The sequence below is a fragment of the Salvelinus fontinalis genome, unplaced genomic scaffold (genome assembly GCF_029448725.1).
Source record: "Salvelinus fontinalis isolate EN_2023a unplaced genomic scaffold, ASM2944872v1 scaffold_0075, whole genome shotgun sequence".
In the NCBI taxonomy this organism is placed as follows: Eukaryota; Metazoa; Chordata; class Actinopteri; order Salmoniformes; family Salmonidae; genus Salvelinus; species Salvelinus fontinalis.
This window is the reverse complement of record NW_026600284.1, coordinates 87,972-100,013: the sequence shown is the minus strand read 5'-3', so window position 1 is coordinate 100,013 and position 12,042 is coordinate 87,972. Positions and strand designations below refer to the sequence as shown.

The 12,042-nt window shown below is 43.9% G+C and overlaps 1 protein-coding gene across 1 annotated transcript in view; it reads right to left on the bottom strand.

The window, feature by feature from the left end:
- LOC129842936 (intermembrane lipid transfer protein VPS13C-like) overlaps positions 1–12,042 on the bottom strand; it is a 194,313-nt gene that overhangs the window by 94,325 nt on the left and 87,946 nt on the right. Inside the window, 7 exon segments of the mRNA XM_055911643.1 lie at positions 37–301; positions 1,399–1,554; positions 2,516–2,605; positions 3,084–3,281; positions 9,182–9,349; positions 10,668–10,760; positions 10,954–11,201. Of these exon segments, the coding sequence (XP_055767618.1) occupies positions 37–301; positions 1,399–1,554; positions 2,516–2,605; positions 3,084–3,281; positions 9,182–9,349; positions 10,668–10,760; positions 10,954–11,201 (1,218 nt within the window).

Sequence of the window (12,042 nt, the reverse complement as noted above, 5' to 3'; positions counted from 1 at the left end):
GTAAATAAATAAAAAAGTGTAAATAAATCTACTGACAGATGCTGAGGTTGAAGAGGCAGCTCTCCTGGCGCTGCAAGGCAGACAGTTTTCCCCGCGTCGAGGTTCCTGACCGGGAGAACTCCAGGTCCACGCTCTGCCCTACCCCCACCTCGTGGAGCTTGCCCTGCCCAGAGGACGCCACCACCCGCAGGTTGGCACTGTGCTGCACGGTGAGGGGGATGCCCAGCGCATTACGGATGGTGAAGGGGGCCTTCTCCATCAGACTGTGGTCGAAGGTAGAGGCTGTGCCCTCAGAGAACGCCTGAGAAGAAATGACACAACGGTATTGTACTGTGAATAAACCTGCTGAAATTTTATATATATATATTTTTTTAATAAACTTGTTCATTTTGTAAACAAACTTGTAAACAATAGGTTGGTTTGTGTGACCTGGATGAACCCTGGTCTAAAAACAGGACCAATGATATGGATGTTAAGTTGAGGAATGGCTTTAACTAAGGCTTTGAGAAAACGGGTCAAACGTTCATAGGAAGAATTGGAAGAAAAACCTTGAAGATGAGCAGCTGGCCATCAGAACCGGGTTATACGGAGACAGAGTGTTCTCTGTCATGTGTTGTGTGTCAGGACAGTACAATGATGTACAACAGACCCATTAGTCCAGACAACAGGCCGACACTCGGTAGCCAGGCTTGATTTAATCAAATCATAAGATCTAAATCACACAGCTAGAGGACGTCCGTGGCTTTATCAGACAGAAGGGAAGCAGATTGCATGAGCTACTGTTAACCTGGTCAGATTCAATCTGTTCATATTGACATGAATAATGGGTCTAATGTTGACTGTTCCTGTGTGTGTGTGTGTGTGTGTGTGTGTGTGTGTGTGTGTGTGTGTGTGTGTGTGTGTGTGTGTGTGTGTGTGTGTGTGTGTGTGTGTGTGTGTGTGTGTGTGTGTGTGTGTGCACGTATACAGTACGTGGGTGTGCCGGCTTGGCTGTGTGTGTGCGTGTGTGTTTGCTGGTGTGTGTGTGTTTGCTGGTGTGTGTGTGTGCTGGTGTGTGTGCTGGTGTGTGTGTGTGCTGGTGTGTGTGTGTGCTGGTGTGTGTGTGTGCTGGTGTGTGTGAGTGTGTGTGCTGGTGTGTGTGAGTGTGTGTGCTGGTGTGTGTGTGTGTGAGTGTGTCTGCTGGTGTGTGTGTGTGTGTGTGTGTGTGTGTGTGTGTGTGTGTGTGTGTGTGTGTGTGTGTGTGTGTGTGTGTGTGTGTGTGTGTGTGTGTGTGTGTGTGTGCTGGTGTGTGTGCTGGTGTGTGTGTGTGTGTGAGTGTGTCTGCTGGTGTGTGTGTGTGTTGGTGTGTGTGTGTTGGTGTGTGTGTGCTAGTGTGTGTTGGTGTGTGTGTGTGTCTACCTTGGCTAGGTTGGTGAAGACATTGAGGCAGCACTTAGAGACCGTAATGTTCATGGTGTCTCTGGAACAGATGTTGATGGCGGTACGCGGCTCGGGGAGAACCACGAAGTCGTCCCCGGGAACAGGGCTCTTATCCTGCACAGGATTGTTCCTCATCTACAGGGTGAAGGAGGACAACATGGTGAACACAAACACTGAATTAATAGAGATACCGATCTGTAGGTCTATCCATCCATCAATACGAGGTCATTAAATTAAATACAAACGTCATTGTGTTTCTGAGTTTTGCTAATCTACAGCGTAATCATGTTTATATAACTTGAGGTTCCACTATGAGGTTGGTTGAGGTTCCACTACGAGGTTGGTTAGGGTTATTCAGCGTACCTCTAGGTTGAGGTTCCACTATGAGGTTGGTTAGGGTTATTCAGCGTACCTCTAGGTTGAGGTTCCACTACGAGGTTGGTTATGGTTACTCAGCATACCTCTAGGTTGAGGTTCCACTATGAGGTTGGTTAGGGTTGTTGAGGTTCCACTATGAGGTTGGTTAGGGTTACTCAGCGTACCTCTAGGTTGAGGTTCCACTACGAGGTTGGTTAGGGTTATTCAGCATACCTCTAGGTTGAGGTTCCACTATGAGGTTGGTTAGGGTTGTTGAGGTTCCACTATGAGGTTGGTTAGGGTTATTCAGCGTACCTCTAGGTTGAGGTTCCACTACTATGTTGGTTAGGGTTATTCAGCGTACCTCGAGGTTGAGGTTCCACTATGAGGTTGGTTAGGGTTATTCAGCGTACCTCTAGGTTGAGGTTCCACTACCATGTTGGTTAGGGTTATTCAGCGTACCTCGAGGTTGAGGTTCCACTATGAGGTTGGTTAGGGTAATTCAGCGTACCTTTAGGTTAAAGTTCCACTACGAGGTTGGTTAGGGTTATTCAGCGTACCTCGAGGTTGAGGTTCCACTATGAGGTTGGTTAGGGTTATTCAGCGTACCTCGAGGTTGAGGTTCCACTATGAGGTTGGTTAGGGTTATTCAGCGTACCTCGAGGTTGAGGTTCCACTATGAGGTTGGTTAGGGTTGTTGAGGTTCCACTATGAGGTTGGTTAGAGTAATTCAGCGTACCTCTAGCTTGAGGTTCCACCTGCGTTTGCCGTCCTCCACTCTCTCTAACAGCGGTTCCCAGACAGCATGGGTCTCATTGAAGTAGTTCACCTGTCAACAGTCAACATATTCACACAGTGTCAAAATCAGCATCCATCACATTTATATCAATTTCAATGAACACATTTTATTGATGATGAAATTCAAAAGAACACGGGTAGTCAAAAGGATTTCAAATGTTTATTTAACCTTTATTTAACTAGGCAAGTCAGTTAAAGAACAAACTGTTATTTACAGTGACGGGCCTACCCCGGCCAAACCCGGACGGCGCTGGGCCAACTGTGCCCTGCCCTATGGGACGCCCACTAGCACTGAGATGCAGTGCCTTAGACCGCTGCACCACACCGGATACATGAATGTCAAAGGTAACAAGTATCCCTACATAAGTATGGAATTCACAAGACTAAAGAAAAGCTGTTTGTGTGCCTATTGACTTCCTAAAAAAACACTTGAGAAGTTCCTGTATGTACAGGAAGAGGAAGTCCATTAGGCTGATACTTGAGAGTAGTGAAAAAGCTCCGGTCCTCACCTCCAGGGTCATGTCAGAGCAGAGGTAGAGGAGGGAGGACCAGTTCTTGGCCGTCCCAGTCAGAGAGCTCTCAGCCAGCAGCAGGGGAACTGTCCGGTGACCCAGACCAGACTCCATGGTCACCTGAATCACCTTCACATCCACCTTGAAACTCTCCCCAAAGTTACGGCCGTCCTGGTCACTGAAACTCTCCGTCACCTAGATGGGGAAGTCATGTTAAGGTTTAATGCCATTTGTAGGTAGAGAATACAAAAACAAAGGTGCATAGTGGAGGTAAACGGAGTCCCCAAATGTTCCTGGCACGGCACAGAAGGTTATTGTATAGGGACAGAAGGTTATTGTATAGAGACAGAAGGTTAATGTATAGGGACAGAAGGTTATTGTATAGAGACAGAAGGTTATTGTATAGGGACAGAAGGTTATTGTATAGGGACAGAAGGTTAATGTATAGGGACAGAAGGTTAATGTATAGAGACAGAAGGTTATTGTATAGGGACAGAAGGTTAATGTATAGGGACAGAAGGTTAATGTATAGGGACAGAAGGTTATTGTATAGGGACAGAAGGTTATTGTATAGAGACAGAAGGTTAATGTATAGGGACAGAAGGTTAATGTATAGGGACAGAAGGTTATTGTATAGAGACAGAAGGTTAATGTATAGGGACAGAAGGTTATTGTATAGGGACAGAAGGTATAGGGACAGAAGGTTAATGTATAGGGACAGAAGGTTAATGTATAGGGACAGAAGGTTAATGTATAGAGACAGAAGGTTAATGTATAGAGACAGAAGGTTAATGTATAGGGACAGAAGGTTAATGTATAGGGACAGAAGGTTAATGTATAGAGACAGAAGGTTAATGTATAGAGACAGAAGGTATAGGGACAGAAGGTTAATGTATAGGGACAGAAGGTTAATGTATAGGGACAGAAGGTAAATGTATAGGGACAGAAGGTTATTGTATAGGGACAGAAGGTATAGGGACAGAAGGTTAATGTATAGGGACAGAAGGTTAATGTATAGGGACAGAAAGTTAATGTATAGGGACAGAAGGTATAGGGACAGAAGGTAAATGTATAGGGACAGAAGGTATAGGGACAGAAGGTTAATGTATAGGGACAGAAAGTTAATGTATAGGGACAAAGGGAAATGTATAGGGACAGAAGGTATAGGGACAGAAGGTAAATGTATAGGGACAGAAGGTATAGGGACAGAAGGTATAGGGACAGAAGGTTAATGTATAGGGACAGAAGGTATAATGACAGAAGGTTAATGTATAGGGACAGAAGGTTAATGTATAGGGACAGAAGGTATAGGGACAGAAGGTAAATGTATAGGGACAGAAGGTAAATGTATAGGGACAGAAGGTTAATGTATAGGGACAGAAGGTTAATGTATAGAGACAGAAGGTTAATGTATAGAGACAGAAGGTTATTGTATAGGGACAGAAGGTTAATGTATAGGGACAGAAGGTTAATGTATAGGGACAGAAGGTTAATGTATAGGGACAGAAGGTTATTGTATAGGGACAGAAGGTTATTGTATAGAGACAGAAGGTTAATGTATAGGGACAGAAGGTTAATGTATAGGGACAGAAGGTTATTGTATAGAGACAGAAGGTTAATGTATAGGGACAGAAGGTTATTGTATAGGGACAGAAGGTATAGGGACAGAAGGTTAATGTATAGGGACAGAAGGTTAATGTATAGGGACAGAAGGTTAATGTATAGAGACAGAAGGTTAATGTATAGAGACAGAAGGTTAATGTATAGGGACAGAAGGTTAATGTATAGGGACAGAAGGTTAATGTATAGAGACAGAAGGTTAATGTATAGAGACAGAAGGTATAGGGACAGAAGGTTAATGTATAGGGACAGAAGGTTAATGTATAGGGACAGAAGGTAAATGTATAGGGACAGAAGGTTATTGTATAGGGACAGAAGGTATAGGGACAGAAGGTAAATGTATAGGGACAGAAGGTATAGGGACAGAAGGTTAATGTATAGGGACAGAAGGTTAATGTATAGGGACAGAAAGTTAATGTATAGGGACAGAAGGTATAGGGACAGAAGGTAAATGTATAGGGACAGAAGGTATAGGGACAGAAGGTTAATGTATAGGGACAGAAAGTTAATGTATAGGGACAAAGGGAAATGTATAGGGACAGAAGGTATAGGGACAGAAGGTAAATGTATAGGGACAGAAGGTATAGGGACAGAAGGTATAGGGACAGAAGGTTAATGTATAGGGACAGAAGGTATAATGACAGAAGGTTAATGTATAGGGACAGAAGGTTAATGTATAGGGACAGAAGGTATAGGGACAGAAGGTAAATGTATAGGGACAGAAGGTAAATGTATAGGGACAGAAGGTTAATGTATAGGGACAGAAGGTTAATGTATAGAGACAGAAGGTTAATGTATAGAGACAGAAGGTTATTGTATAGGGACAGAAGGTTAATGTATAGGGACAGAAGGTTAATGTATAGAGACAGAAGGTTAATGTATAGAGACAGAAGGTTATTGTATAGAGACAGAAGGTTAATGTATAGAGACAGAAGGTTAATGTATAGGGACAGAAGGTTAATGTATAGAGACAGAAGATTAATGTATAGAGACAGAAGGTTAATGTATAGAGACAGAAGGTTAATGTATAGAGACAGACGGTTAATGTATAGGGACAGAAGGTTAATGTATAGGGACAGAAGGTTATTGTATAGAGACAGACGGTTAATGTATAGGGACAGAAGGTTAATGTATAGGGACAGAAGGTTATTGTATAGGGACAGAAGGTTATTGTATAGGGACAGAAGGTTATTGTATAGAGACAGAAGGTTAATGTATAGAGACAGAAGGTTAATGTATAGGGACAGAAGGTTAATGTATAGGGACAGACGGTTAATGTATAGGGACAGAAGGTTAATGTATAGGGACAGAAGGTTATTGTATAGGGACAGAAGGTTATTGTATAGAGACAGAAGGTTAATGTATAGAGACAGATGGTTAATGTATAGGGACAGAAGATTAATGTATAGGGACAGAAGGTTAATGTATAGGGACAGAAGGTTAATGTATAGGGACAGAATGTTATTGTATAGAGACAGAAGGTTAATGTATAGAGACAGAAGGTTAATGTATAGGGACATAAGGTTAATGTATAGGGACAGAAGGTTAATGTATAGAGACAGAAGGTTAATGTATAGGGACAGAAGGTTAATGTATAGGGACAGAAGGTTAATGTATAGGGACAGAAGGTTAATGTATAGGGACAGAATGTTATTGTATAGGGACAGAAGGTTAATGTCTAGGGACAGAAGGTTAATGTCTAGGGACAGAAGGTTAATGTATAGGGACAGAATGTTATTGTATAGAGACAGAAGATTAATGTATAGAGACAGAAGGTTAATGTATAGGGACAGAAGGTTATTGTATAGAGACAGAAGGTTAATGTATAGGGACAGAAGGTTAATGTATAGGGACAGAATGTTATTGTATAGGGACAGAAGGTTAATGTATAGGGACAGAAGGTTATTGTATAGAGACAGAAGGTTAATGTATAGGGACAGAAGGTTAATGTATAGGGACAGAAGGTTAATGTATAGGGACAGAAGGTTAATGTATAGGGACAGAATGTTATTGTATAGGGACAGAAGGTTAATGTATAGGGACAGAAGGTTAATGTATAGGGACAGAAGGTTAATGTATAGGGACAGGGACAGAAGGTTATTGTATAGGGACAGAATGTTAATGTATAGGGACAGAAGGTTAATGTATAGGGACAGAATGTTATTGTATAGGGACAGAAGATTAATGTCTCAGCCTCCAGTATTTATGCTGCAGTAGTTTATGTGTCGGGGGGCTAGGGTCAGTTGGTTACCTGGAGTACTTCTCCTGTCTTATCCAGTGTCCTGTGTGAATTTAAGTATGCTCTCTCTAATTCTCTCGTTCTCTCTTTCTCTCTGAGAACCTGAGCCCTAGGACCATACGTCAGGACTACCGGGCATGATGACACCTTGCTGTCCCCAGTCCGCCTGGCCTTGCTGCTATTCCAGTTTCAACTGTTCTGCCTGTGGTTACGGAACCCCTACCTGTCCCAGACCTGCTGTTTTCAACTCTTAATGATCGGCTATGAAAAGCCAACTGAGATTTATTCCTGATTATTATTTGACCATGCTTGTCATTTATGAACATTTTGAAAATCTTGGCTCTCTCTAATTTTCTCCTTCTCTCTTTCTTTCTCTCGGAGGACCTGGGCCCTAGGACCATGCGTCGGGACTGCCGCCCGTGGTGACTCCTTGCTGTCCCCAGTCCGCCTGGCCTTGCTGCTATTCCAGTCTCAGCTGTTCTGCCTGCGGTTATGGAACCGCCACCTGTCCCAGACCTGTTGTTTTTCAACTCTTGATGATCGGCTATGAAAAGCCAACTGAAAATTATTCATGATTATTATTTGACCATGCTTGTCACTTATGAACATTTTTGAACATCTTGGCATAGTTCTGTTATAATCTCCACCCGGCACAGCCAGAAGAGGACTGGCCACCCCTCATAGCCTGGTTCCTCTCTAGGTTTCTTCCTAGGTTTTGGCCTTTCTAGGGAGTTTTTCCTAGCCACCGTGCTTCTACACCTGCATTACTAGCTGTTTGGGGTTTTAGGCTGGGTGTCTGTACAGCACTTCGAGATATTAGCTGATGTACGAAGGGCTATATAAAATAAAATTGATTGAAAATTGATTGTATAGGGACAGAAGGTTAATGTATAGGGACAGAAGGTTAATGTATAGGGACAGAAGGTTAATGTATAGAGACAGAAGGTTAATGTATAGGGACAGAAGGTTATTGTATCGAGACAGAAGGTTATTGTATAGGGACAGAAGGTTAATGTATAGGGACAGAAGGTTATTGTATAGGGACAGAAGGTTATTGTATAGGGACAGAAGGTTATTGTATAGGGACAGAAGGTTATTGTATCGAGACAGAAGGTTATTGTATCGAGACAGAAGGTTATTGTATAGGGACAGAAGGTTATTGTATAGGGACAGAAGGTTATTGTATAGGGACAGAAGGTTAATGTATAGGGACAGAAGGTTATTGTATAGGGACAGAAGGTTATTGTATAGGGACAGAAGGTTATTGTATAGGGACAGAAGGTTATTGTATCGAGACAGAAGGTTATTGTATCGAGACAGAAGGTTAATGTATAGGGACAGAAGGTTATTGTATAGGGACAGAAGGTTATTGTATAGGGACAGAAGGTTAATGTATAGGGACAGAAGGTTATTGTATAGGGACAGAAGGTTATTGTATAGGGACAGAAGGTTATTGTATAGGGACAGAAGTTTATTGTATCGAGACAGAAGGTTATTGTATCGAGACAGAAGGTTATTGTATAGGGACAGAAGGTTATTGTATCGAGACAGAAGGTTATTGTATAGGGACAGAAGGTTAATGTATAGGGACAGAAGGTTATTGTATAGGGACAGAAGGTTAATGTATAGGGACAGAAGGTTATTGTATAGGGACAGAAGGTTATTGTATAGAGACAGAAGGTTAATGTATAGGGACAGAAGGTTATTGTATAGGGACAGAAGGTTAATGTATAGAGACAGAAGGTTAATGTATAGGGACAGAAGGTTATTGTATAGGGACAGAAGGTTATTGTATAGGGACAGAAGGTTATTTTATCGAGACAGAAGGTTATTGTATAGGGACAGAAGGTTATTGTATAGGGACAGAAGATTAATGTATAGGGACAGAATGTTATTGTATAGGGACAGAAGGTTATTGTATAGGGACAGAAGGTTAATGTATAGGGACAGAAGGTTAATGTATAGGGACAGAAGATTATTGTATAGGGACAGAAGGTTATTGTATAGGGACAGAAGGTTATTGTATAGGGACAGAAGGTTATTGTATAGGGACAGATGGTTAATGTATAGGCACAGAATGTTCTAGACCTCAATAGAACATATTAAAAGAGGTATTCAATTTAAATTCCAGTCAATTCAGAAAGTAAACTAAATTCCTATTCCAATTTCTCTCAGTGTACTTCCCGAATTGAAATGGAATTGACCTGGAATTGACCCCCGACCGTAGTATCTGTACCTCGCTGGCAGAGTCCACACCCAGGAACCAGTAGTTGGAGGTGTAGATGTTCATGGTGGACCACAGGTCGCTGACCTCAGTCTTCTCCTCCTCCGCTGCCTCGTCTTTAGGTTTAGCCGTCATGGCTGCCGTGATGGTCATCACTGTGTTCAGGATGACAGGGGAGATCTGACAGAGGGAAGGGAAGAGCGTGTGAGCTATTTATTTTCTACTTTATTTATCCTTTACTCATACGGGGGAAGTCAGCGGATTCTGATGTTTGACGATCAATTGAAAATCTCGATTGACGATGACGATCTCGATTGACGATCTCGATTGACGATCTATGTTTATAAGTAGCCTCTCAGTGCATCAGGCGGTTCAATAATTCAAACCATTTCTCACTCCGAGCACTCAGAGCTACAGGTCTTCATGGATGCACCTGTACCCGAATACCTGAGAGGGTACCGGATCCAGAACTCGAAATAATATCACGGGTCTCGGGTATGTATATATCACAGGTCTCGGGTATGTATATATCACAGGTCTCGGGTATGTATATATCACAGGTCTCGGTATGTATATATCACGGGTCTCGGTATGTATATATCACGGGTCTCGGGTATGTATATATCACAGGTCTCGGGTATGTATATATCACGGGTCTCGGGTATATATCACGGGTCTCGGGTATATATATATATCACGGGTCTCGGGTATGTATTTATCCCAGGTCTCGGGTATGTATATATCCCGGGTCTCGGGTATATCACGGGTCTCGGGTATGTATATATCACGGGTCTCGGGTATGTATATATCACAGGTCTCGGGTATGTATATATCACGGGTCTCGGGTATGTATATATCACGGGTCTCGGGTATGTATATATCACGGGTCTCGGGTATGTATATATCACGGGTCTCGGGTATGTATATATCACGGGTCTCGGGTATATATCACGGGTCTCGGGTATATATATATATCACGGGTCTCGGGTATGTATATATCCCAGGTCTCGGGTATGTATATATCCCGGGTCTCGGGTATGTATATATCACGGGTCTCGGGTATGTATATATCACGGGTCTCGGGTATGTATATATCACGGGTCTCGGGTATGTATATATCACGGGTCTCGGGTATGTATATATCACGGGTCTCGGGTATGTATATATCACGGGTCTCGGGTATATATCACGGGTCTCAGGTATATATCACGGGTCTCGGGTATATATCAGTTAGCCTAGCTAGCTAGCGTTAACGTCTCGTCCTGGTTCGATGCAGTCCATGCCAAGTATTACGTAATCATATTTGATGATAAATAACCTAGTTATGGCAGCTATTAGTCTATTAATAAATATGTATTATTTATGCAAATGAAGTCCGGGTGGTAAAGCCCCAGGTCCATTGGACCCGTGAAGACCTCTACTCAGAGCACATTGGTACACTCTGCCATAACTTTTTTTTTAACCAAACTAAACTTGACAAAGAAGGGATGAAACCTACTTTGATAATGACTTCCTCCACAGTCACAGAGCCGGTAAGGGGTTGGTCGGGGTGGGTTTTGGTTTCCAGGAAGACAGAACACGGACGTAGCACCTGAAGACCAATGAGAAAGAAGCATTAAGGGAGTTGATTCATTTCAAATATACTTTCAAGGAAAACGTATTAAAACGCTAATTGCAAATAGCTTTGAATCATGCGTCATCCCAGCTGATGCCTTACAGTAGTTACATTAGACGTGTAGAGGGTTTTCAAAAAAAACGTCTATTAAAAGCTATTTTATGCTCACCGTGGTGACCACCTTGTTCTCATTGGTCCTGATGAAAGGACAGGCCAGAACTTTGAGCTCTCTGAGGTTGGCCGTCATGCTTTGTCCCCCAGGGGCCCCGGAGGCCCCTCCCCCAGGCTCTAGCTTCAGACTGAAGTCACATTGGAAGGAGGCCACCAGGGCCGGAGCGTCCGCACTCATCAGGTTAGCCACAAACACCACCTCTGGGTCTAGTATGACAGCACGCAGCTTGGTCCTGGGACTGGAGCCTGGGGGAGAGAGGAGGGGAGAAACATCACCTCTGGGTCTAGTATGACAGCACGCAGCTTGGTCCTGGGACTGGAGCCTGGGGGAGAGAGAGGAGGGAAGAAACATCAGCTCTGGGTCTAGTATGACAGCACGCAGCTTGGTCCTGGGACTGGAGCCTGGGGGGAGAGAGGAGGGGAGAAACATCACCTCTGGGTCTAGTATGACAGCACGCAGCTTGGTCCTGGGACTGGAGCCTGGGGGAGAGAGAGGAGGGAAGAAACATCAGCTCTGGGTCTAGTATGACAGCACGCAGCTTGGTCCTGGGACTGGAGCCTGGGGGAGAGAGAGGAGGGGAGAAACATCACCTCTGGGTCTAGTATGACAGCACGCAGCTTGGTCCTGGGACTGGAGCCTGGGGGAGAGAGAGGAGGGAAGAAACATCAGCTCTGGGTCTAGTATGACAGCACGCAGCTTGGTCCTGGGACTGGAGCCTGGGGGGAGGGAGGAGGGGAGAAACATCACCTCTGGGTCTAGTATGACAGCACGCAGCTTGGTCCTGGGACTGGAGCCTGGGGGAGAGAGAGGAGGGAAGAAACATCAGCTCTGGGTCTAGTATGACAGCACGCAGCTTGGTCCTGGGACTGGAGCCTGGGGGGAGAGAGGAGGGGAGAAACATCACCTCTGGGTCTAGTATGACAGCACGCAGCTTGGTCCTGGGACTGGAGCCTGGGGGGAGAGAGGAGGGGAGAAACATCACCTCTGGGTCTAGTATGACAGCACTCAGCTTGGTCCTGGGACTGGAGGGTAGAGAGAGGGGGGAGAAACATTACCTCTCCACTGCACATAGCCTAATATTTGGTA